The 27,479-nt window shown below is 43.2% G+C and overlaps 2 protein-coding genes across 4 annotated transcripts in view; one reads left to right on the forward strand and one right to left on the reverse strand.

Annotated features, from left to right (window-relative positions):
- The window catches only part of ift57 (intraflagellar transport 57), a 35,455-nt gene extending 21,144 nt beyond the window's left edge, over positions 1–14,311 (reverse strand). Inside the window, exons 1-3 of one of the 2 annotated variants that reach the window (XM_033012257.1) lie at positions 14,044–14,304; positions 3,377–3,539; positions 1,000–1,118 (exon numbers count right to left, since the gene is read on the reverse strand). In XM_033012257.1, the coding sequence (XP_032868148.1) occupies positions 1,000–1,118; positions 3,377–3,539; positions 14,044–14,198 (437 nt within the window). In that variant the 5' untranslated portion in view covers positions 14,199–14,304. Of the gene's footprint in view, positions 1–999; positions 1,119–3,376; positions 3,540–14,043 lie in introns of both variants that reach the window. The other variant, XM_033012250.1, reaches the window with a different exon arrangement.
- A 2,359-nt stretch (positions 14,312–16,670) lies between these two features.
- The window catches only part of LOC116966099 (dynein heavy chain 5, axonemal-like), a 350,576-nt gene continuing 339,767 nt past the window's right edge, over positions 16,671–27,479 (forward strand). For both annotated transcript variants that reach the window (XM_033012270.1, XM_033012280.1), the window contains exons 1-2: positions 16,671–16,698; positions 22,074–22,360. In XM_033012270.1, the coding sequence (XP_032868161.1) occupies positions 22,087–22,360 (274 nt within the window). In that variant the 5' untranslated portion in view covers positions 16,671–16,698; positions 22,074–22,086. The remainder of the gene's footprint in view (positions 16,699–22,073; positions 22,361–27,479) is intronic.

Genomic DNA, 27,479 nt, shown 5'->3' on the forward strand with positions numbered 1-27,479 from the left:
ACAATGTAATTCCTATAATGAAGTATTTTACCAACATAATTTTTACCAAGATTATCTAAATAATGGGAACTTTTCTGATTCAAGAGATTACTTGCAAATTCTACAGAAACTGTGTATTGGCATGTACGATCTGATCAGATCCCCGAATTCTGAAAGATCTTTTCACTTTTCAGAATGTTGGCCTGGAGGTTCCCGACCATGCTCCCAACATGGAATTGTACTCCATGCAGACTAGACAATAAAGAGGATACGGAAGTTAACTTATGCCCCTGATTTGTTGTCAATATTTATAGATGTTATATATTCTTATCTTATAAGTAAAATAATCTATTAAAACAAAATAGTTTTACAAAGTTGATTCGACTTATTAAGGGGAGGAGGCGGTGGTACTTTAACCCAAGGTACCATTCCTTTCTAGAACTGCAAAATTCATTAAGGGCCTGTACCACGGCGATTTTTCCGGTGACTGCCGGCATCATTGACTGACGTATCAGGTCACCGAAAAATGCGCGACGTGATGCGGCGTGATGACGTATTGACGCGCGGTGTTTCCTCAGCTGTTGTAACATTTTTTTTGTTGTGCGCTGGATTTTAAAATGTTCAAAATCTTTCGGCGACCCTGATACGTCAGTCAATGACGTCGGCAGTCGCCGAAAAAATCGCCAAGTGGGACAGGCCTTTGAAAAACTATCATCAGTATCTGTTTTATTACCTTCCATGTTTAATTGCTCCAATTTCAAATGATCATGTTTCCATTGGCAAAAGCATTCACATAATTTACCATTCAACCTGGCATTGTCTTATTTCCCCCCACCCAAGAATAAATAATTATATGTTTTTAAGTAATTGAACAATTGAACAACAAGTAATTGAACAATAGCATTGAACAAGCATTATTAAAAAAAATAGATCTACTTTAACAGTAGAACTAGCACTGAGGATTATGTTGTTCAACATGAAGTTTATAACACACCTGACATCCCTGTCACAGATTCTTACCTTTTCCAATTAAAACCAGTAAATTTTAGGGCTTCTTCAGCCAAACGATCCAGGACATAACACACCTGCTCCCCATAACCTTGCTTTAGTTTGTTGGGAGGGAAATCCACAGAGCCTCCCTAAAACAAAGGATAGAAAATAACCACATTATTGTTTTACAAACACAATAATAAAATAATTTAACTGCACTGAGAATTACAACTTAATGGAAATAGTATTTTTGGATGTTTAATCACAAAAATGTTAATAGGGCAATTTTGTCTATTTAATGATGAATCAGTTTAACACTAATACATTTTCAATGAAAATATATGCTAAAATTTAAAAATCTATTATTTCCATAATTTCTAGTGTTATCAAAGTGGAAATCGTTTCAACTAAATGTACTTAAAAATAAAATAAAGCATCAAAGATGTGCCATAGAAAGTTCCAGGTATAATCCATTAAAGTGCAACATGACTCAGTATTATAACAGCGGCACCAAAACTGACCTATGTAATCTTGGGTTAGACAAGGTAAAAATTAGCTATGAGACGATTTGATGGAGATTTTTGCATCTTTAAGTAAGATTGTGGAAGACTGAACGATAGCTAATCTTATTCCCTTATTCAAAAGGGGCAGTAGGGATAAGCCAGGAAACTACATTCTAGATGCCTTACATCAGTAGTAAGGAAATTGCAAATTGGACAGGATTAATGTTCACTTGGAAAGGAAGTTGTTTAGGGGAGTGAGTATGGTTTTGTGCAGGGCAAATGCTATCTCATAAAATGGTTATTTGAGAACATAACTAAGAAGATTGGTGAAGGTAGGGCAGTAAACATGGCACACTTGGACTTTAACAAAGCTTTTGACAAGGTTCCACATAATAGGCCAGCCCAGAAGGTTAAACCAAATGGCATCCAAAGCATGTTGGCAAATTGGATCCAACATTGGTGTGATAATAGAAGGTTGAAGTTAGTAGTGGACTGGAAGATTGTAACCAGTGGTATACAAGGGACTGCAGATGCTGGAATCTTTCATAAAACACAAAGTGCTGGAGTAACTCAGCGGGTCAGGCAGCATCTCTGGAAGCCATGATTAAGTGATGATTCTGGTCGGGACCCTTCTTCAGATTAACGGTAGTAGGGCAGAGAAAGCGGAGAAAGAGGTGGAAGCGGGACAGAACCTGGAGAGTGATAGGTGGATGAGGTGGGGGAGTGGATTGGCAGATGGGAGGACAAAAGCTAGAGATGAAATGGACACTAAAGGGGACTAAAGGAGTCAAAAGAATGTCAGATAAGAAAAGACTGGTGAACGTAAAGTCAGAGGGAGGGATATAGGTAGTATGGAAGGAGATGGCAGAGGGAGTGGTGAAAGAATGGTGTGGGATAATGAGAGAATTGGGTGCTCATGGGGGTGGGCGGTTAGCTACAGCAAAAAGAGTGGGGGAGGAAGAAGAGACACTGAGAGAAAAAAGAGGTGGAGGGTTGGTATTACCTAAAATTGGAGAATTCTATGGAGGAGGCCCAGGACAGAAAGGTCAGTTTGTAAATAGCAGGACAAGTTAAAATAGTTAGCAACCATGAGATCCAGCAGGCTCAGGCCGACTGAATGCAAGTGTTCGGAGAAGCCACATTTACGAAAGAAACAGGACATCTTGGATGGTGTGCTGCACGGATAGCTCCTGGAACTTTTGTGACTGGACATGGTTTATGATGATATGATGGTAAGTTTATGATGATATGAAAATTGCTGGAGTCATTGATAGTGAAGAAGATTGTCTTAGAAAACAGAGCGGCATTGATCTACTGGAAAGTTGGATGAAGCAATGGCTGGTGAAGTTTACCATGAGGTAATGTATTTTGGGATGTCAAATACTGGCAGGACATGCACAGGAATAGAAACAACCTTTGGAGCGTTGATATAGAGAGACCTTGGGATGCAAATTCATAGTTCTAGGAAATTACCAACACAGGTGGTAAGGGGAAGAAGACATTTGGCATGCTTCCCTTTATGAGTCAAGGCACTGAATATAAGAGTTGTAACATCGTTGCAGTATACAAAACATTGGTTCCGCCACATTTGGTGTATCGTGTGCAGTTATGTTGCCACACCACAGAATGAATGTGGTGACATTAGAAAATGTGCAGATGTTAACGCACAACATAGAACAGTACAGTACAGGAACACATGTCTGTGCTGAACATAATGCAAAGTTAAACTAATCTCTTCCTGTATATGATCCATATCCCTCCAAGTCTGCCTTCAACACTCCAGGGAAAACAAATATTTCTTATTTATAGGTCTGACCAAATTATTTGCAAATTAGGTTTAAGATTTACTATTACAACTAAATTCCCCTCCACCAGCTTTATGTTAATTAACTTTAAATGCTTACCAATGCACGAAGCTCTGTCAGAATATTAGTTATAGTTACATTTGGATCATCATATTCTTGTGGTTGTTCAAATGTGCGCCCTGTCTGGTTTAGCAGCCAAGCTGCTAACGATGTAAACATGTAGAATTGTTCACCAGGATTTGTGGGTAGAGCAAAGTAGTGTCTGTTCAAATAAACATTTTTATAAATAATTCCTAGATACAAAATATATATTCATCACACTAATTATTGGCTGATAAATCTATTATACAATATCTATTTAAAATGGGCCAGGTGTCTGCATGCTTCCATTAAGCATGTACAATAATTAACATTTAGTACTCTTGATACAAAAAACGAGGTATGAAATGGCTTACTGAAAGATTTGGAAGCAACTAAAAAAAATACTGCAGTAGTTTCAATCCAAAGAAGAAATGTCAGGTTAGTAAAATATTTTAAATTGAAGGATGTAGACATGGCTATAATATACTAACTTAAGCATAAATGGGTCCTACAAAGGATGTGAAGAGGAGAGAATATCTGATTGGGGAACATAAAACACATGACTGTGAGCAGTCATTGAAAACCATATTTCCAGCATCTGTATATTTTTCCCATTTCACGTGTACAATGACAGGTAGTCGGAGTATAAATAAAAACATTAAAAAAAGGAACAGAAAGTGCCAATCTGCCTCTCAAGTTCACTGCACCTTGCTATATGACCATTGGTAATTTTGCACTTCCTATCCTATCTCTATAAAGCCATGGATATACCTAAATCAGAAACATTAACAGCCTGTCAGAAACATTAATTTTCCATAGCTACCCATATCTCTTTGTGCTACATAAACACATTAATCCCATCCAAAAATTAAATTAATGTAATAAATACTGTATCCAGTCATTAATGAATACACGGAAACATTTTATTATTATTACTACTAGCTTGAAAATGTTAAGATATATATGGAAGAATTTCCATAAAGACATATTTTTGTAAGTCACATCATTTGTAACCCAGGAAGACCTTTTATATATTTTTTCTTGGACAGGGAGACTTAAATAGTACACAATATTCCAGATGTGATCTTATCATAACCCTATTTAATTGCAGTCATTTTACATTTTGTACTCAAATAAAGATTACATAGAAAATAGGTGCAGGAGTAGGCCATTCGGCCCTTCGAGCCTGCACCGCCATTCATTATGATCATGGCTGATCATCCAACTCAGTATCCTGTACCTGCCTTCTCTCCATACCCCCTGATCCCTTTAGCCACAAGGGCCACATCTAACTCCCTCTTAAATATAGCCAATGAACTGGCCTCAACTACCTTCTGTGGCAGAGAATTCCAGAGATTCATATAGTGATGTGACGTCATCCAAGAGACTGTCGCGAGATTACAGACCCGACACCCGGATGTACTCATTGCCTTATCAGGGGACTTCAATCATGTGAACATCAGCCCCCACTTGTCAGGCTTCTCACAGTATGTTGACTGTCCCACAAGGCACAATAAGACACTGGACTTGTGCTATGTCAATGTCAAGGAGGCCTATAGTGTCTTAGCCTTTCCACCGCTTGGCAAATCAGATCACAACCTGGTTTATCTAAGGCCTTCTTACAAACCCTGTGTACTGAGACAGCCTACAACCACCTGGTCTTTCAGAAAGTGGACACCAGAGGCCAGTGAATCACTGAGGGACTGCTTTCAATGCACAGACTGGGACATACTGATGGAGCCACAGGAATTAAACAGCTGTATGGACATCGACAGGATGGCTGGATGCATAACGGACTACATCAACTTCTGTAGGGATGTTGTTGTGCCAGTAAGAACTGTTTGTTGCTTTCCCAATAACAAACCTTGGATTACAAGCAACATCAAGAGCCTCCTAAACAAGAAAAAGGAGGCTTTCAAGGTTGGTGATCGGGAAAAAATCAAGAGCGTACAGCACCACTTGAAAAGGAGTATGAAGCAGGCAAAAGGGGACTATAAAACGAAGCTGGAGAAGAAACTGCAGTACAACAACATCAAAGAGGTGTGGAGAGGAATGAAGACCATCACTGGCTTCAAGGAGAAGAGAAGCCAGCCGTCAGGAGACGTGGACAAGGCCAATGAGTTTAACCTGTTCTATAACAGGTTTGATCTGGTATCCCCTCCCACCTCTACAGGTGCAGCCTCTCCCCCACCATCACCTCCACGAGGCAGCCCCCCCAACACCACAGCTGCAGCACCTCCTATGCCGGCATCTCCTCAACTGTTCTTCACGGCGGACGAGGTGAGAGCTGAGCTGAGGAGGTTGCGCCCTGGTAAAGCAGCTGGCCCTGATGGTGTATGTCCCAGGCTACTAAAAGACTGTGCGGCTCAGCTGGCGGAGCCGCTCCAGACCATTTTCAACCTGAGCCTCCAGTCAGGGAGGGTACCAGGTCTGTGGAAAACATCATGTCTCGTGCCGGTTCCCAAAGCAGGGCGGCCGACCGAGATCAACGACTACAGACCGGTGGCCCTTACATCCCATATTATGAAAACAATGGAGCGGCTACTCATTCGTCTCCTGAGACCACAAGTCCAGCACGCACTCGACCCACTACAGTTTGCATACCAGGAGAACATTGGGGTGGATGACGCAGTCCTCTACATGCTGCACCGGATCTACTCCTTTTTGGACAAACCCAGTGGCTATGTGAGGATTATGTTCTTCGACTTTTCAAGTGCGTTCAACACCATCCAACCCCTGATTCTGAATGACAAGCTTAAGAAGATGGGGGTGGATTCCACATTTATCTCCTGGATATACGACTACCTGACGGGTCGACCACAGTTTGTCAAGCTGGGGGACAGTGTGTCTGGCACAGTGGTGTGCAATGTTGGAGCCCCACAGGGAACGGTTCTGGCCCCGTTCCTCTTCACCCTGTACACAGCAGACTTTAACTATAAGTCTGACACATGCCACGTACAGAAATACTCAGATGATACAGCGATTGTGGCATGTGTAAGGAACGGGCAGGAGGAGGAATACAGGAACTTGACCAGTGCCTTTTGTGCCTGGAGTGAAGAGAACTGTCTCACCCTGAACACAACAAAGACTAAAGAGATGGTGGTTAACTTTGGCAGGTCCAAGCTCCCCCTTCAGCCGGTCAACGCTGCAGGGGCTGACATTGAGGTGGTGCAGACATATAAATACCTTGGAGTGCACCTTGACAACAAACTGGACTGGTCTGTCAACTCTGACTCCCTCTACAAAAAAGGCCAGAGCAGACTCTTTTTCCTCAGAAGGCTCAAATCCTTCAATGTGTGTAAGGATATGCTGCACATGTTTTACAACACAGTGGTTGCAAGCGTTATTTTCTACGCTGTTGTCTGCTGGGGCAACAGCATTAGTGCAAAAAACAATAGGAAGCTGGTCAAACTGGTTAAACGAGCTAGCTCAGTGCTGGAGGGGAGAGTAGACTCTGGGATGGAGGTGCTTGAGAGGCGTATGAGGCACAAGGTGCAGGTCATCCTGAAAAACCCCGGGCATCCCCTCCATATAATTCTGGAGAGTCAAAAGAGCACTCGGAACAACAACCGGCTCCTCTCCCTGCCCTGTAGAACGGAGCGGTTCAGGAGATCCTTCACCCCTGCAGCCATTAGATTTTATAATTCGGACCGCTAGGCTGTAGGGTGATGCATTTTGCAATTATTAATTTTTAACTGTTAATTATTGGTCTTTTTAAGTATTTATTGCTCTCAGGTAGTGTCCACATTGTATTCTATGTATTTTCTGTCTGCGTTCGTTTTGAATCTGTGGGTTTGTTGGTTGGGAGCTTCTGGACATCTGAATTTCCCTGAGGGGATCAATAAAGTATTTATTATTATTATTATTATTATTATTAGATTCACCACTCTCTGTGTGAAAAATGTTTTTCTCATCTCAGTCCTAAAAGATGCTGCTACAAATGCGAAAAGTGCATCCAGGTAGAGCTCCTGAAGGGCCGTGTTGGGGAACTGGAGAAGCAAGTGGATGACCTCCGGTTCGTCCGAGAAACGGAGTCGTTCCTTGACAAGTCCTACAGTACGATTGTTACACCTAAGGTACTGGAAGAGAGAAGGTGGGAGACAGTGAGAATGGGAGGGAAGCATGGAATGCCAACGTCCCCGGGGGTTGTATCTCTTGTGAACAGGTTCACCCACTTAGAAGCTGTCGGGACAGAAGAGGTGTTTACACTGGGCGGCGGACTGGCTTGTGATGCGAATAGGGCTGTTGAGCCAAAACCAAAAAGGCCTAAGGCAGGCAACGCCATTGTAGTAGGAGACTCCATTGTGAGAGGTACGGACAGGGGTTTCTGCGGCAACAGACGGGATGCGAGGATGGTGTGCTGCCTTCCTGGTGCCAGGATCCAGGATGTCACGGACAGAGTGCAGAAAATCCTCAAGGGCGAAGGTGAACATCCGGAAGTGGTAGTGCATGTCGGCACAAACGATGTCGGAAAGAAGGGGATGAATATTCTGCAGCGTGACTTTGGAGAGCTCGGAAAAATGCTGAAAAGCAGGACCTCCAGGGTTGTTATCTCCGGTTTGCTTCCAGTTCCTCATGCTGGCGAGAGCAGGAACAGGGAGATACGGGACCTGAACGTGTGGCTGAGGAACTGGTGCACGGGGCAGGGATTTAGATTCTTAGATCACTGGGATCTGTTTTGGGGTAAGGGGGAACTGTACAAAAGGGACGGATTGCATCTTAACAGGTGTGGGACCAGCATTCTGGCAGGCAGGTTTGCCACTGCTACACGGGTGGTTTTAAACTGAATAAGGGGGGTGGGGTGTCGAATGGGCTAGTGGAGGATGGAGTTAAAGGGAAAGGGTTTCTTAAATGTGTGAGCGTAGAGACAGAGGGGTGTAAAATGAGGGTAGAAGCAATAGGTAGCAAGGTGAAAAGTAAAAGTGGCAGGCCGGAAAATCCAGGGCAAAAATCAAAAAGGGCCACTTTTCAACAAAATTGTATAAGGGGTAAGAGTGTTGTAAAAACAAGCCTGAAGGCTTTGTGTCTCAATGCAAGGAGCATTCGTAATAAGGTGGATGAGTTGAATGTGCAGATAGCTATTAATGACTATGATATAGTTGGGATCACGGAGACATGGCTCCAGGGTGACCAAGGCTGGGAGCTGAACATCCAGGGATATTCAATATTCAGGAGGGATAGAGAGAAAGGAAAAGGAGGTGGGGTAGCGTTGCTGATTAGAGAGGAGATTAATGCAATGGAAAGGAAGGACATTAGTTTGCAGGATGTGGAATCGGTATGGGTAGAGATGCGAAACACTAAGGGGCAGAAAACGCTGGTGGGTGTTGTGTACAGGCCACCTAACAGTAGTAGTGAAGTTGGAGATGGTATCAAACAGGAAATTAGAAATGCGTGCGACAAAGGCAAAACCGTTATAATGGGTGACTTCAATCTACATATAGATTGGGTGAATCAAATTGGCAGGGGTGCTGAGGAAGAGGATTTTTTGGAATGTATGCGGGATAGTTATCTAAATCAACATGTAGAGGAACCAACGAGAGAGCAGGCTATTTTAGACTGGGTATTGAGTAATGAGGAAGGGTTAGTTAGCAGTCTTGTTGTACGTGCCCCCTTGGGCAAGAGTGACCATAATATGGTTGAGTTCTTCATTAGGATGGAGAGTGACATTGTTAATTCAGAAACAATGGTTCTGAACTTAAAGAAAGGTAACTTTGAGGGTATGAGACGTGAATTGGCCAAGATTGACTGGCAATTAATTCTAAAAGGGTTGACGGTGGATATGCAATGGAAGACATTTAAAGACTGCATGGATGAACTACAAAAATTGTTCATCCCAGTTTGGCAAAAGAATAAATCAGGGAAAGTAGTGCATCCGTGGATAACAAGGGAAATCAGGGATAGTATCAAAGCGAAGGATGATGCGTACAAATTAGCCAGAAAAAGCAGCATACCGGAGGACTGGGAGAAATTTAGAGACCAGCAGAGGAGGACAAAGGGCTTAATTAGGAAAGGAAAAATAGATTATGAAAGAAAACTGGCAGGGAACATAAAAACTGACTGCAAAAGTTTTTATAGATATGTGAAAAGAAAGAGATTAGTTAAAACAAATGTAGGTCCCTTGCAGTCAGAAGCGGGTGAGTTGATCATGGGGAACAAGGATATGGCGGACCAATTGAATAACTACTTTGGTTCCGTCTTCACTAAGGAAGACATAAATAATCTGCCGGAAATAGCAGGGGACCGCGGGTCAAAGGAGTTGGAGGAATTGAGTGAAATCCAGGTTAGCCGGGAAGTGGTGTTGGGTAAATTAAATGGATTAAAGGCCGATAAATCCCCAGGGCCAGATAGGCTGCATCCCAGAGTACTTAAGGAAGTAGCTCCAGAAATAGTGGATGCATTAGTAATAATCTTTCAAAACTCTTTAGATTCGGGAGTAGTTCCTGAGGCTTGGCGGGTAGCAAACGTAACCCCACTTTTTAAGAAGGGAGGGAGAGAGAAAACGGGGAATTACAGACCAGTTAGTCTAACATCGGTAGTGGGGAAACTGCTAGAGTCAGTTATTAAAGATGGGATAGCAGCACATTTGGAAAGTGGTGAAATCATTGGACAAAGTCAGCATGGATTTACAAAAGGTAAATCATGTCTGACGATTCTTATAGAATTTTTCGAGGATGTAACTAGTAGCGTGGATAGGGGAGAACCAGTGGATGTGGTGTATCTGGACTTCCAGAAGGCTTTCGACAAGGTCCCACATAAGAGATTAGTTTACAAACTTAAAGCACACGGCATTGGGGGTTCAGTATTGATGTGGATAGAGAACTGGCTGGCAAACAGGAAGCAAAGAGTAGGAGTAAACGGGTCCTTTTCACAATGGCAGGCAGTGACTAGTGGGGTACCTGCAAGGCTCAGTGCTGGGACCCCAGCTATTTACAATATATATTAATGATCTGGATGAGGGAATTGAAGGCAATATCTACAAGTTTGCGGATGACACGAAGCTGGGGGGCAGTGTTAGCTGTGAGGAGGATGCTAGGAGACTGCAAGGTGACTTGGATAGGCTGGGTGTGTGGGCAAATGTTTGGCAGATGCAGTATAATGTGGATAAATGTGAGGTTATCCATTTTGGTGGCAAAAACAGGAAAGCAGACTATTATCTAAATGGTGGCCGACTAGGAAAAGGGGAGATGCAGCGAGACCTGGGTGTCATGGTACACCAGTCATTGAAAGTGGGCATGCAGGTGCAGCAGGCAGTGAAGAAAGCGAATGGTATGTTAGCTTTCATAGCAAAAGGATTTGAGTATAGGAGCAGGGAGGTTCTACTGCAGTTGTACAGGGTCTTGGTGAGACCACACCTGGAGTATTGCGTACAGTTTTGGTCTCCAAATCTGAGGAAGGACATTATTGCCATAGAGGGAGTGCAGAGAAGGTTCACCAGACTGATTCCTGGGATGTCAGGACTGTCTTATGAAGAAAGGCTGGATAGACTTGGTTTATACTCTCTAGAATTTAGGAGATTGAGAGGGGATCTTATAGAAACTTACAAAATTCTTAAGGGGTTGGACAGGCTAGATGCAGGAAGATTGCTCCCGATGTTGGGGAAGTCCAGGACAAGGGGTCACAGCTTAAGGATAAGGGGGAAATCCTTTAAAACCGAGATGAGAAGAACTTTTTTCACACAGAGAGTGGTGAATCTCTGGAACTCCCTGCCACAGAGGGTAGTCGAGGCCAGTTCATTGGCTATATTTAAGAGGGAGTTAGATGTGGCCCTTGTGGCTAAGGGGATCAGAGGGTATGGAGAGAAGGCAGGTACGGGATACTGAGTTGGATGATCAGCCATGATCATATTGAATGGCGGTGCAGGCTCGAAGGGCCAAATGGCCTACTCCTGCACCTAATTTCTATGTTTCTATGTTTCTATGTTTCTAAGATTTCCCCCTTATCCTTACAAATCAGTAAAATGATTTTTTGTAAATTTGTTTATTCAGGTATGGGTATTACCAGCAAGTTCAACATTTATTGCCTATCCCTGGATTTGTAACTACAGTATTTTTTGGCTAGTCCACTTGAGTTTTCAGTCATTGCTGGTGTTGATAATGAGAGTTTCAGTCATGATAACACTGAGTAATAAAACACCAGTTCAGTCACTGGAAGAGAGAAATGTTTCCAATTGACGGAAGCCAAGAACCAGGCATACAGAACAAAAAGCTGGAGTAACTCAGTGGGTCAGACAGCATCTCTGGAGAAAAGGAATAGGTGACGTTTCGGGTCGTGACTCTCTTCAGACAATGATAGTCTGGTTTCAATAAGCGAGTTTGGTATTCCGAAAAATGCAAGGAATCATGGGATTTGTCAAAGGTCAGTCGCTATAAAGATAAAGCGAACGAAGCTGGCTGTACAAACGCGAACAAGAGGTGCACCCTACAACGTCACCAGCGCAAGGCTTGTGGGATGATAGCAAGGAGTTTGGCTCCAACTGCAGTAGACAAACGATAATATTTCAGGTGGAATGAAGTTTGAGTGGAATAAATAGTGTGACCACAATCGCTTTGACAGTGGATAGTCTTGCTGCCTAAAGGACACACCACAGTGTAATCAAATGAACGACATCCAAATTGTAGCTGTAAAGAATTGCCTGCATCTGGCAGATTGTTTCCTGACACGGCGTCAGAGGCATGAGATGCAATCGCTGACATTTCCCATAGCCTCGCTTGTCACAGTATGAAAACTGTTGCAAAGGTGGTGGCCTGTTCTTTCAGTGAAAATAAAGATATAACGATTTAACACTATTCAACCTCTGTTTGACCGTCTTGGGAGATTAGCTTCCACCCACCCACCCACCCCCGCCCCCACCCCCCCCCCCCCCCCCCCCCACAAGCAAAGCAAAACCTGAAATGACACCTGTTTGACAGCTCCGGCACCTAAAAAATTAGCACTGCAACACTGCTTATACGGATTGGCGGCTCCTTCACAGGGCTCAACCTTGTACTCAGTTTTCCTCGGAGATGAATCTTTACCTTAACGGCACATTCACACCTCCTGTAGGTAAAACATCAGCCCACATCACACTGATACACGCTGCCTGCCACAGAATAAATATATTTTGACACGTAAATTATGAATAAAGATAAGAAAATGTTTCAAACACAAGTAATATTTTCTTATTCCAGTAGCAAGCACATTAAGGATTAAATGAAAATAATAAATTCTTTAACTTTTTTAATATCTCAGAATTGCAGATTAATGAACTGAACTAGAACTGGGACTGTGTAAGTAGTATGTGAACAGCAGAACAAGAAAGGAAGCTATTGAGTTGACAGAATTTAATTAATTGGTAGAATAGTTAACAATTTACACACAGTTTATACAGAGTTGTGTTCGCTTTTTTTGACATATCCCATGATTCCTTGCGATAATCGGAATACCGAACTCGCTTATAAGCAAGTTCGGTATTCCGACTGCGCATGCCCAGGTCATAGGTCACCCGCTATAAACATTCTCGGTAACAGTGGTGCTGCGTATGTGCAGGCGCGTTTTGTCTGTGTTCGGGGTCGGGCCCGGTTCTCCGGCGTTGCGGGCACTGTTGAGTTGCATGCTTGGCCGTCCCCGTCCCCTCATGGGTGTCCTGTCCCTCTCCGGAGGTGTCTTGGGTGGCCCTGGGCTGGCGGGGCGGTGGCAGCCCTGGACTTGCAGCCGGCGCTGGCTGCCACCACCAGTCCAGGGCTGCCGGCCAACCCTGCGGGACAGGCAGAGCTGAGCTGGAGCCAGGTAGCTGGAGAGCAGGGTGAAACAGCGAGAAAGAGGGGGCAGATGCTAGTGGGAGACGGGGGGAGACTGGACCCGGCGGGACAGGCAGAGCTGAGCGGGAGCCAGGTAACGGGAGAGTGGGGTGTAACCGCTTATTGAAACCAGACTATCATTGTATCATTGTATGAAGAGAGTAACGACCCGAAACGTCACCTATTCCTTTTCTCCAGAGATGCTGTCTGACCCACTGAGTTACTCCAGCTTTTTGTGACTATCTTATGCAAACTTTGTGCAAAAGAATGTTCACTTCAGTCAGACCACAAAAACGAAACACATCTAATCTGGCCATGGTCAATTGGCATTCTGATGATTACAATCATTCACAAGAATGATGAAAAATGTTAATTGAAATGTATCTAAGGACCATTCCTTTGCTTCTAATGCTTTTTGTCGGGATCACTTTGCTGCAGATCTCATCGCATCGTTGCTCCAAACTTGGAGTAAAGAACTAAGTACTTTACAACATCTAAACTATTTGTTGGGATCTTGCTGGGCACAGAAAGACTCATGTTTTTCCACATTCCAAAAGTGATCACTTCAAGGCCTCCATTTGGCTTTGAAACACTTAAAATATCCCAAGATCTCAAAAGCATCTCTCTCTTTGCCCCTCTGTAATACGGCAGCGCCTTTCCCAGGAGTGCTGGTAACCCATTGGGTCAGCATTAATGCAGAATCCTATGTATCAACAATGCATCAAAATTATTCGGCCGCAGCAATCACAGCTCAACCATTAAGACACGGACATTAAAACAAAGATGAGTGCTACGAGGGCGTGTTAAGAAGAGGCGAGGAAAGATGTAGCAAATTATTCTAGGCGAGTCTGGGGCGTACAGTGCGCTAATATTCCCCCTCCCGTGTCTAGCGGCAGGACAGCCACACACCTGGACAGGGGCTTCATGTTGTTCTTTCGGATCAGACTTTCCTCGTAGTTCATCAGCTTCAGTTTGTCCAGGAGGTCCTCCATCGTAACAAACATCTGGTACAGGGCGCCGGGGCCCCGCTCCCCCTCATCGCCACGCCGGCCGTCCTCGGCCATCGGGCCCCGCGGCTCCGTCTCCAGAGATGGCGGCGCCTCGTCAGCCTGGCCCCCACGGCCTGGAAATGCTGGCGTTGCCACGGCAACCCAAGAGCAGGCCCGGCCCGGCCCGGCCCGGCCGGGGAAAGCCCACGGCACAGGAAGTGGCGACACACGCTCCTGCGGGCAGCGTCGTTGTCAAGGAGCCGGCATTGCTGCTGAGAATCAAGCGTAAATCAGAGGCGAGAGTGTGTAATTAAATACGTAATTACAGCAGCATAACAGGCCTGTAAACATAATATGCGCATATAGTTTTTTAAAAATCAACAAATTAATAACCACAATACGAATGCAAAAGAAACCGAAGTCCTTAGTACAACCAATAGTCCAAAGAAGTTCATAGTAGAAGTTAGTGCTGTGTGTCTTCAAGACCGTGATGGTTGTTGGGAATCAGCAACAAAAGAGTGTTTAATGGTGTTGAGATATGATAGATTATGCTGAGAAATGTGAATTGTTACATTTGTGAGCAATTTGGGGCACCATATCTAAGGAAGGACATGCAGGCACTGGAGAGGGACCAGAGAAGGCTTACAAGAATTATCCCAGGAATGAGTGGGTTAACACATGAGGCTTACCGAATAGTGAAAGGCTTGAATAGAGTGGATGTGGAGAGGTTGTTTCCACTAGTGGGAGAGTCTAGATCAGTAAAGTCCGATCAAGTTAATCCGAGGGTCTCCACTGCGGTAGATTATAGTTCAAGACTGCTCTCTAGTTGTGGTTGGATGGTTCAGTTGCCTGATAACAGCTGGGATGAAACAGTCCTGAAATTGGAGGTGTACGTTTTCACATTTCTATTCCTCTTGCTTGATGGGAGAGGGGAGAAGAGGGGGTAGCTGATGGCCATGCCGTGGCAGCATGAGGTAAAAATGAAGAAAATGGAAGGGAGGTTGGTTTGTGTGACGTCCACAATTCTCTGCAATTTCTGCTGTCTTGGATGGTGCTGTTCTCAAACCATGCAGTGATGTATCCCGATAAATTGCTTTCTACGGTGCATCTGTAGAAGTTGGTGAGAGTTGTTGGGGACATGGCAAACTCCATAAGCCTTCTCAGGAATTAGAGTCATTGGTGTGCTTTCTTGGCCATTGCTTCAACATGGGTGGTCCAGGAATAGTTATTGGTTATATTTTACTCCTAGGAATTTGATGGTTTCATCCATCTACACTTCGACGATGTCAAGACCAGGGTCGACGCTTCGCAGCCTGAAATCAAAACATTATCTCCGTTGTCTATCACTTGCCCTTCACAAAACTATGCAAGATGACATTTGATCATGGTCACTCTTTGTGTGCTGGTCCGAGAGGAGAAGGATCTGCTATCAACCAATAAACCATAATCTGCATTCTGGTATCTTTATTGTCGCTCTGCCTTTTTGTAATTGTGTTTAGCTTGATTGTATTAATTAATGTATGATATTATCTGATTTGATTGGATGGCATGCAAACAAAAGCTTTTCAGACTTTAGACCAGAGATACAGTGCGGAAATAGGCCCTTTGGCCCATGAAGTCTGTGCAGACCGGCGATCACCCTGTACGGTAGCAATATCCTACATGCTAGGGACAATTTATAATTTGTTATCAAAGCCAATTAACCTAAAAACCTGCACATCCTTGGAGTGTAGGAGGAAACCGGAGCACCCAGAGAAACCCCACACAGACACACAGGGTGAAAGTATAAACTCCATACAGACAGGATCGAACTCGGGTCTCTTGTGCTGTAAGGCAACAACTCTACTGCTGCACCACTGTGCCACCCTAATATATCTCGGTACACATGACAATAATAAATTAAACCTAACTGTCTCTTCAATTGATACAGGGATCCACAAACTTTATTGATGATTTAGATGAGAGGATTGTGAATAACTTGTGAATAATTTTTTTTGTTACTTGAATGGCTGGCAGTGGGGTTTGAGGAGGATGGAGAGAGAATTCAATGAATTTCGGACAGGTTGAGTAAATGGGCAAGCGCATGCTGGAAGGAACATAATGTGGAGGAAAGGAATATGCGGTTAGTGTAGGAAAATAGCATTGAGGTAAAAGATAATGCATGATCTTAATAAATTGTAGATTAGACACAAGAGGCTTGATGTTCTACTCCTGCTTCCTTGTAGTCCAACAGGCTTTGAGGTGTGAGAACAAAACCTGGAGTTCCTGAAGATAATCCATGCAATCACAAGGAGAATGTGGAAGGTCCACACCGGCAACACTAGAGGTCAGGGTTACACTAGAATTGTGAGGCAGCAGCTCTATTAGTTATGCCACTGTGTACCATCCACATACAAAATATAGTATCAGAGCACTTGGAGTGACTCCAAGGAGTCTTGGTAAAATTGAAGTTAATGGATAACAAATGGAAAACATTTCAATGCTTGGAATCACGGTTCACACAACGGAAGAAGGTTGGAGTTCAACTTCTTGACCCCAGGACGTTGATGTGGAGTGCCACAGAAAAATGCTACAGGTAATACTGCTGCCTTAATAAAGGTTTTCTCTTCTCTGCAATAGGAGTTCTGTGAAACTATATCTCTCTGCTCCTCCTCTGTGGTTTATACTGCTCTGCTGGTCTTCAACCATGTTCTTACCAAGATCAGCTACTTCTACAACCTTATATCTTTCCTCTGTACTTGGCTTCACCACCGTTTTGTCCTGCATGATTCCCAGCTTAGTTTCCAAGCCTCCTAGTTTGGCCAGGATCTCAGGTATTCAATTCACCATTTCTTCCTTCAGCTTTCCCTCCACGTCCTGTGCTTTATCATCTCAGCCATGCATCAGTTCCTTCAGACTCGCTCTCCCATAGCTTTGAGCTTCGCTTCTCCAACTGTGACAGGGTCCACATTTCTTTGTTGTCTGCCCCGTTCTTCCAAGTATGCCGACATTGATGAAATATATTGCTGCCTCACAACTCGTTCAATACTGACCTTAGTGTGGAACCTTCATGTTCTCCTTGTGATCAGATGGATTCCCCCCCTCCCCCCCACCGGCACAAAAGTGGGTGGTGGTGAAATATTGCTGCAGCATCCTGATCGATTGGCCAGGCGGGCTGAGGAATGGTTGATGGAATTTAATACAGATATAGGAGCAAAAATAGAAGGGGGATGTGGGTGTTGTATTTTGTGAAGTCTAACATGGGCAGGACCTATACAGTGAATGGTAGAGCTCTGTGGCTTGTTTTAGAGCAGAGGGATCTGGGAGTGTAGGTGCATGGTTTCTTGAAGGTGGATAAGATGTTCAAAAAGACTTTTGGCACATTGGCCATCATCAGTCAGTATTGAGTATAGCAGTTAGGAGGTCATGTTGCAGTTGTATAAGACGTTTGTGAGGCCGTATTTAGAGTATTGTGTTCAGTTCTCGGCATCATGTTATGAGAAAGATGGAAAGGGTACAGATAAGATTTATGAGGATGTTGCAAGGACTGGAAGGTCTGAGCTATAGGGAAAGGTTATTCCTTAGAGCGCAGGAGGATGAGGGGTGATCTTATAGAGGTGTATAAAATCATGAGAGGAAAAAATTGGGTAGATGCACAGAGTCTCTTGCCCAGAGTAGGGAAAACAAGGACCAGAGGACATAGGTTTAAGGTGAAGGGGAAAAGGGGAAATTCTAATAGGAATCTGAGCGGTATTTATTTCACGCAAAGGGTGGTGGGTGTATGGAACAAGCTGCCAGAGGAGATAGTTGAGGCAGGGACTATCCCAACGTTTAAGAAATAGTTGGACAGGTACATGGATAGGACAGGTTTGGAGGGATATGGGCCAAACATGTGTAGACAGGACTAGTGTAGCTGGGACATGTTGGCAGTGTGGACAAGTTGGGCCAAATGGCCTGTTTCCACACTGTGTGACTCTAAGACACAATAGTTTCTTCCTTCATCCCAAAATTGTGTTAGTTGGAAGGTGATTTTACCACTGTAAGTTATTCCTAGTTCGATGGGTGTGGAAATAAAAGGCTTCAGAGAGGGAATGTGCTGCAAGAAAATATGTTGGGGAATGGGATTAATGGGATGGCTTGGAGGGCCTATGTGGGCCTCTTTCTATGTTGCAAAGAAATATGAGAATTATGAGTTTATTAGAGCAACCATCTTCAGTTGATCACCAGTGATCTTTAGATTAGATTAGATTAGATAGCCTTTATTGTCACTTTCTATCATAAAGTGATTGCACACTGTTCAGTTCCATTTACAACTCCTCAAAAGAAAAAGCAGACTACATCTGGATTTAGCAGTTCTCAGACAACATTCAAACATGGACTAATACTGTATGTGGGAAGTAACATTTGTATACTGTATGTTTTCCCAGGTTACAAAAGCCCGACTTACATACAGCCTGCACATACTTGCCATCTTGGGGAACGGCTACTAGCCAGCAGCCGTCCGTTTTAATTAGCTTTTTAAAAAGTTTTTAGTGAGTCCTGTTTTGTGTCCGTAGGGGATATGGACTTTTTAATGTGGGGGGTAGGGGGCAATTTACTTCTAGGTCCCTACCTGGTCGGTGAGGCAGCTTTTTCTCCGGGCTGCCCGTCGACCCGTCCTCGTGGCCTACCAGCGGGCTTGAAGCGCCGTTTCCTGGCGGGGACCGCCCAGCACCTCGGCCTCGGTGGCGGCACAGCGCTGGAGCGCTATCGCGGAGCAGAGCGGGCGATGCCTTGCCTGGGTCACCACGCTGGATCGACGCGCTGGAGCTCTGGTGAGCTGAGACCGCCGAGTTCAACACCTCCGGGCTGCGGGTCTGCGGAGCGGAGCGGGCAGCGCCGATTTCAACATCGGGAGCCTGGGAGCTCCAAACCGGCGCGGCCTTGTCGGCTTCGGAAGCCGCGGTCTCCAGCTAGATAGCGGCCGTCCCAGGTGGCCCAGCCGCTGAGAGGACTCTCCCGACGCCGGGGCAAGACCACCCGGTGAGAACGGCCAGGAACATCGGGCCTCCGTAGAGGCAATTGCGATGGCCTCAATAGGCCTGATTTGGGGTGAACTTGGGGTTGGGGACTGGACATTGTGCCTTCCCCCACAGTGGTATCCATTGTGGGGGGATGATTTTTTGTCTGTAAGGTAATCCTGTTAGTCTTTGTCCAAGATGGCTGCCGTGAAGGGAGAGTGGACGCTGGCGCGCTTTAGCTGCCGCTGCTCTCTCTTCACATTGTGTTTTTGATTTTTGTTTTTGGACTGAATTCTGTTTTTAATTTGTGTTTCTGTGATGTCTTTATTATTTATTTTATTCTGATTATATGTTTATATTTCCTGTTAACCTATGTAAGGTGTCCTTGAGATGTCTGAAAGGCGCCAAATAAATAAAATTTATTATTATTATTATTTTAGAGATTTAGACTTTTTGACTTTAGAGATACAGCGTGGAAACAGGCCCTTCAGCCCACCAAGTCCGTGCCGACCAGTGATCACCCCATACACTAGGACTATTGTACGCAATAAATTAAATTTTAAATTTCTTTATTTATATAGCACATTTTTAGTCAACTTGCATTGACCCCAAAGTGCTTCACATAATTACATCCACACACACAGGCAAAGGTGGGTGAAGTGTCTTGCCCAAGGACACACACAGGCAAAGGTGGGTGAAGTGTCTTGCCCAAGGACACAATGACAGTATGCACTCCAAGCGGGATTCGAACCAGCTACCTTCCGGTTGCCAGCCGAACACTTAGCCCATTGTGCCATCTGTCGTCGCAATAGGGACGATTTACAATTTTCCAAAGCCAATTAACCTACAAACCTGTACGTCTTTGGAGTGTTGGATGAAACTGGAGCACCCAGAGAAAACCAAAGGTCACAGGGAGAACGTACAAACTCCATACAAATGGCACACCTAGTCAGGGTGGAACTCAGGTTTCTGGTGCTGTCAGTCAGCCAACTCTACCGCTGCACCGCTGTTCCACCCTGGACACACGATCAAGCATTTGGGAGACCGGTGGGATAGATTTACAGGCTGATGTGGGATTGCAGTATGAAAATCTACCATGTGGGACCCTGATCTGTGACAATATCAAAGTGGTTGAGTTAAACACCTGAGTTTAATGACACATTGGCCTTGGTTGGCTGTTGTTTTTAGTTTAATACACCCAAATTAGCTGATTTACTGGTCACAGGGAATGGGGTGTCATTGATGTGGCACCAAGAAAGCAAGCTTACACAAAGCATAATCTTTTGAGATGTACATAATGGCTAGAGACTAGAATAACCTTTTGGCTAATTTTCAAAATGTACCTTTGAAATAATTTTCTATGTCTTAGAGTCTGCCAAAGAAAAGGCACCTCTGACATCATAATATGCATATGTTAATGTCATCTGCAAACTTACTAATCATGCCTTGAACATTCTCAATCAAATTGTTTAAATAAATGATGAACAACAATGGGCCCCACACCCATTGGGGAGGGGGAGGGAGGGAGGGGCATGTATGTAGAAGTTACTTAAAATTAGGGAATCAATGCATATACCGTTAGGTTGTAATGCTGACTACCCCATATCAGTCCCTGGCCATCCAAATATTTGTATATCCCATTCTCCTCCAAGAATATCCTCCATCAACTTACCCACCATTGATGTCAGGCCAATTATGGATTAGGTTCCCTAGCTTTTCCTGGCTGTTCTTCTTCAATAACACCACATTAGCCACTCTCTAGTCATCATGAACTTGTGGCTAAAGGTGTGGAAAAAGATGTTATGGCTTCCACAATTTCTTTTTCAGAAGTTTTTACGGGACAGACGTTTAGGGGTAACATGAGGGGGAACATTTTTACTCAGAGAGTGGTAGCTGTGTGGAATGAGCTTCCAGTGGAAGTGGTGGAGGCAGGTTTGATTTTATCATTTAAAAATAAATTGGATAGGTATATGGACGAGAAAGGAATGGAGGGTTATGGTCTGAGTGCAGGTAGATGGGACTAGGGGAGAATAAGTGTTCGGCATGGACTAGAAGGGCGAGTTGGCCTGTTTCCGTGCTGTAATTGTTATATGGTTATATGGTTATAAAGGTCAGAGAATGCACTTTATCAGACATTTGGGATATATCCATCACAACTCATTTGCCTAGATTCCTGATCTTCCACAGTAAAAACTGATGTGAAAAAATTGTTAAGATTCTCACCAATCTCCGGTGACTCCACATTCCACACATAGATGGCCATGCTATTTTTTTAAATGGACCTATGCTCTTTCCAGCCACTCTTTTAATCTTAATATATCTGTAGATTATTTTTGTATTTTCCTTTACCTTGTCTGTCAGATCCATCTCATGTTTCCCTTTTGCCCTCCTGATTTCCCTCTTAAGAGAGTTTCTGAACAAGAACTTGAAATTGCAACTTTTCTTTTTGGTTTTGGGGACTTTGGAAGTAGAACCAAATAAAACACAATTAATATTTTATTTCAAACATTTGTTGGATTTTGACGATAGTTAACAGCAGTTCCATTGGTTTGTTGCACTGAAAGGTGCAAATGAGGAAGACAGAATTTTACATGCTTGGCTGTACAGGTAATTCTGGAGAATAACCTAAAGATGAATATTATGCATAAATAGTTTAGCATAAACACAATAGTTTGACTTCGCGGGGGTAAAATGCAAATAGGTTTACTTATGTGTCTTCTGTGTTAGTGGAAGCTCAGCACAATAACTGGACGATTGTTGCTGGGATACTGAAATAGAAACTATCCATTGCTGTGCATTCCTTTCCAGAGTTGTCGGTTACTAAGAAACCGAGATTATATAATCTGTTTCCAGATTCACCTTTCACTGGCTCACACTACTGTTCAAAGCCCGAAATCAAATCTTTTCTCTCATGCAATAAATAAAGTAACCTGTCTTTAGTGTTTCTTTGTTTTAATTGGGTCCTTTCCAGAAATGTTTTCCGGATGCGATCGTTTCCAAGGCTCCAAGACATTGAAGTGCGAACCTGGGGACAGAGAGAATTAGCTGCTACATTTCTTCGGAGAGCCTTTCTCCAGGCTTGCCTTGGTCATTCACCTCGGCTGAGAGCAATGGCTGACAACGAGAACGCAGCGGCGACCAACACTGAACCTCCTGAAGATACACCAGGAGCGAAAGAGTTGGACAAAGTGCCGTCAGCTAAACCTGACACCGAGCTCTCACCTCCGCTCATCTCCATCGATTCCAGTTATGACAAATGTGAGTCCATACATTAACAGTTGTTACTAGCGACAAAGACAACAAAGTAAACTTTTATGTAATTTCAGCATAAAACTCGTTCAAAACTGCATTGGCAGTCGAAGTAGAATTAGGGAATGAATTGGCCAATTATGAATTTGGAAGTTTTGAGCAAAAGCATTATTGGAGTAGATTGTTCAACAAATTGTTTGTTAACTCCTTAGAATGCTCAAATAAAGGAGCAAGTGTCAAGCAGCTTGGGGTGGAGATAGTCTGCTTAGTGGATAGGGACATGCAATGAATGAATTAAGTGTGTTTAAATCATTTTATTGCAAACATGGAATACATGTTAAGAGAAAGTACATTACCTATGGGGGGGGGGGGGGGGGTCCTTTATTCTTAATATCACAGGAGCACACAACATCCAGCAGACCTCTTTATTTAGATGGAAACATAGAATATAATAAATACCTTGAATTGTTCTTCTTTGCACATGGACCTCCCCAAGTATAGAATGTGTTGGTTTGTTGAGGCTCTTCAAATGTCATTGGTGCAGAGGAAATAAAGGGCAACAAAATCTAAATAATTTACTAAGGAATTAACTACTGTGCATCAGTGATGGAGTGTACTTAAAGTTATATTCCAACCCTCATTATTGAACAAGTTAAATATGTTGTAGTCATAGAGTCATACAGCATGGAAATAGGCCCTTTGGACCAACATGTCCATGCCAACCAAGATACCCCATCCATACTAGGCCCATAGCCCTCAAAACCTTTCCTATCCATGTACCTGTCCAAATGCCTTATAACAATTGCAATAGTACCTGCCTCAACTACCTCCTCTGGCTGCTCACTCCATATACCCATCATCCTATATGTGGAAAAGGTTGCACCTCAGATTCCTATTAAATCCTTCCCCCTCTCACCTTAAACCTATGTCCCCCTGATCTTGATTTCACAACTCTGGGTAAAAGACTGCATTTATTATATTGATTTTCTTCATGCTCTTATAGTAGATGGCATAACAGGAATAGAAGAAATAGGAGCAGGATACCATCATAAGGCCTCTTGTGCCTGCACTACATTCACTAAGTGCATAGCTAACCTGATCATTGAACTCCACACTTTCCTGCCTGATCCCTATTGTCCTTTGATTTTCCCTAAAGAGGAAAACAAAGATTTTGATAACGTCTCATCAAAGGTTTAAAGGTCAGTTTATTGTCACATGTATCAAATAAGGTACAGTGAATTACCGTACAGCCATATTTAAAAAAAAAATCAACAAGACACACAACTACATAAAAGTTAACATAACCATCCACCACAGTGGATTCCCCACATTCCTCATTGTGATGGTAGGCAATAAAGTCCAATTTCTTCTTTATTCTCCTGCGGTTGGGGCAGTCGAACCATCCGAAGTTGGGGAGATTGAAGCTCCACGTTGTTAAACTCTGCAGGCTCCCGCAGTTGGAGCTCCCAAAATCGGTCTCCAGCAGAGGCCGCCAACTCCACGATGTTAGGCCGCAGTGCGGACGGAGATAAAATACGGAAAAAAATTGCATCTCCGTCGAAGTAAGAGATTCAAAAAAGTTTCTCCCTACCCTCCACATAAAACAAGCTAAAGAACACTAAAACATACATTTAACACATACTAAAAATAATAGCAAAGAAGGAAGGGACGAGACAGACTATTGGCGAGGCAGCCATTGTTGGCGCCACCTGGCACCGAAGCTCAAAATAAAGTTCAGTATTCATGAATTTGGGGTATTTGACGAGAAGGCCTACCGGGATGAGGTGGCTGGTCTAGCACTCTGGTGCCAGGATAACAGCCTCCTCTTGAACATCAAAAAAACGAAGGAGCTGATCATGGACTTTAGGAGGGCACATCATCCGAGGACATGCACTCCATTGAGGCTAAATGGGGATCCTGTGGATAGGGTGAACTGTTTTAAATATCTGGGAGTCCACATCTCCGAGGATATGACATGGGTATCACACGCCTCAGCACTCGTGAGTTAGGCAAGGCAGCGCATTTACCACCTCAGGCAATTGAGGAAATTCAGAGTGTCTCCGAGGATCCTCCAGTGCTTCTACGCAGCAGCGGTGGAAAGCATCTTGTCCGGGAACATTACCATCTGGTTTGGGAATTGCTCTGCCAAGGACAAGAAGGCTCTGCAGAGAGTAGTGCGTTCAGCCGAACGCACTATGGGAACTTCACTTGCCCCCCTGCAGGAACTATACATCAGGAGGTGCAACTCCAGAGCCAACAATATCATGAGAGACCCCTTCCACCCCTGCAACGGACTGTTCCAGCTGCTACGGTCAGGCAAACGCCTCCGTTGCCATGCGGTGAGAACGGAGAGGTTGAGAAGGAGTTTCTTCCCAGAGGCCATTCGGACTGTAAACGCCTATCTCACCAGGGACTAACTCTACTGAACGTTTTTCCTTCCATTATTTATTATGTAAAAGAATATGTGTGTTATGATTGTGTTTATAGTTTGTTTGGTTGTTTGTCTTTTTGCACAAAAGTCCGCGAGCATTGCCACTTTCATTTCACTGCACATCTCGTATGTGTATGTGACAAATAAACTTGACTTGACTTGACTTGACTTGGTAACACAATGGATTGAAGGATATAGCTATGAAGCAGAAAAACAGAAGTGGGAGTGAGACAAGATTCGAAAATTGGCTTGGAATCGGAGACAATATCTCACATGGAAAGAACCAATGTTGTTCATGGTGTAAACACTTACACTCAGAAATTGCATATAAACAAAACTTGCAATTGATTGCACGATTAAACTGAATTCAGTCTAATAATGTGTGAATAAAAAAGAAAAAATACAGATGCTAGAAATCTGTAATAAAAACAAAAAATGCTTGAAACACTCAGTAGGTCAGGCGCATCAGTGGAAAGGGAAACGGAGTTAATGTTTCAGATCCAAGACCTTTTCTCAGAATTGAGAGAGAAAGCGTGTTTGTAAGGGTGGATCGAACGATGGGAATATCTCTGGTAGGATGAATCAAATGAGTTAACGTGACACTAAAATCGGATTATGGTTCTTTGTCTGTGTTATACAGTATGTTGCTCGTAGCAAAACTATGCTTCTTACATTATATGAAAGACAAAAACTGAACCAACCACAGAGAAGGGTAACTGACAGAAAACACCAGTGCAGAAAGAGCTAGTTACCAAAGTTGCAGAATTCAATATTGAATCAGGAAGGCTGCAACATGCCCAGACAGAAGATGGAGTATTGTTCATTAAACTTGCAGTGGGCCTCAACATAACAGTGCAGGAAGTTATCGAATGATAGGCCAAAGTGGGAGTGGTATGGGATATTAAGATGGCAGGTAACTGGTTGGTGAGATGGGGAGAAGTAAAATGACATGAGTTGCTTCTCTTGTTGAGCAAGGAGTTTTAGCTCCAATAAGATTCTACACTTCTGTTTTAGCATTTCAAATGGATTGCTCCCTTCCTAACTTTCAGGTCTGCTCTTTTCCCCTACTATTCTACATTGGAGAAATCTTTGGACTGGTAGCAAATGGAATTTAATCAGGACAATTGTAACATAATCATTTGGGATGTCAAATACTAACAGGACATATGCAGTTAACACAAGGTCCCTGTGATGATGGATAGGGGATCCTTGAGGTGCAAGTTCATAGCTCTCTGAAAATGGCAACACAGGTGGATATGGTGATGAAGAAGGTATTCTGCATTCTAGTCTTCATAGGGTGAGGCATTGGGTATAAGTATTAGGATCTCATGTTATAGCTGTACAAAACATTGGTAAGCCTACAGCTACAATATAATACACTGTTCTGGTCACCACACTGCAGAATGGATATGGTAACATTAGAAAAAGTACAGAAGAGCATTGGCTGGAATGTTTACTCATCAGAAGTGCTTTGATAGGCAATGTTCATTCTCATTGGAACGTAAGAGGCTGACAGGTGACCTTGCGGAGGTTTATAGTCATAACAATAGGGTAGGTAGTCAGTTTTATTTTGTCCTGAGGTGGGGGAACTTAAAACTGAAGGATACAATACAATACAATACAATACAATACAATACAATACACAATACAGGTATATAGGTTTAAGGTGAGAGGGGATGAATTTAAAGGAGATCTGAGCAGCATGTTTTTCACACAGAGAGGGGTTGGTAGAGGCAAATACAGTTATAGCTTTCCAAAGGCATTTGTACAGGTACTTGTGTACGAGAGGAATAGCAGGATAAGAGTCTAATGCTTGCAAATGGGATCACAGTAGGCAGCTATCATAGTTGACATGGACGGGTTTGGCAAAAGGGCCTGTGTTTTTTCTGTACAACTTGGAAAAACAGAAAAATAAACCAACTCAAATAAACCAACTCAGCAATTGCTTTGCAGAGCATCTGCATTCAATCCACAGTGGCGATCCTGATCTTCTTGCCTGTTGCTTTAATGTCCCCATCCCACCACCACTCTGATGCAATAAAGAGTGAAGTGGTCCACTTTGGTTGTTGCGAGGAGGTTATTTATTTTCTGGGTTAGAAAATTCAATGTTTATAATAATTATAGGAATAGAATAATAGGAACATTTATAGCAAGTTCTTATGATTCAATCATTTAACTTTTTTTTATGGTAAATGAACCAGTTTACTTATTTTAACTGATTAGTTTATAATAACTCGCTCATAAGCTTTAAATATTAATCCAAGATCCCCCTTCTAATATGACCAAAACAATAATTGATTTTCCTTCATAGTTTAATTTCTCTGCATTATTTCTGTTTCCACACTTATCAAATGTGAAACCATTAAAAGGAAAAAATGCCATATTATACTTCTCTCCAATCTTTCTGAAAAATCCTATTCATGTTACTATGTATTGTTCTATTATAACCTGTGCACTCTTCAGGATCTGCAAAAGCTCCCAGCACCAGGCAAAAAAGGCAGGGAAATCTTCTGGTATTCTGTATAATATCTGTTTTGCCCTCAACCAGCACCATTAAAGCAAACTAAGTACAGTTTGCAAATCTTGCTGTGGGGATGCTGTTCCTATCTAACAATAACATGTCCCTTGCAGTTATAATTAGTTGGCTGTTAAAGAGTTTTGAACTGTATTCTGTAAAGGGCACAGATTTTAATTAAA

Source organism: Amblyraja radiata, chromosome 2 (assembly GCF_010909765.2).
Source record: "Amblyraja radiata isolate CabotCenter1 chromosome 2, sAmbRad1.1.pri, whole genome shotgun sequence".
Classification (NCBI taxonomy): domain Eukaryota; kingdom Metazoa; phylum Chordata; class Chondrichthyes; order Rajiformes; family Rajidae; genus Amblyraja; species Amblyraja radiata.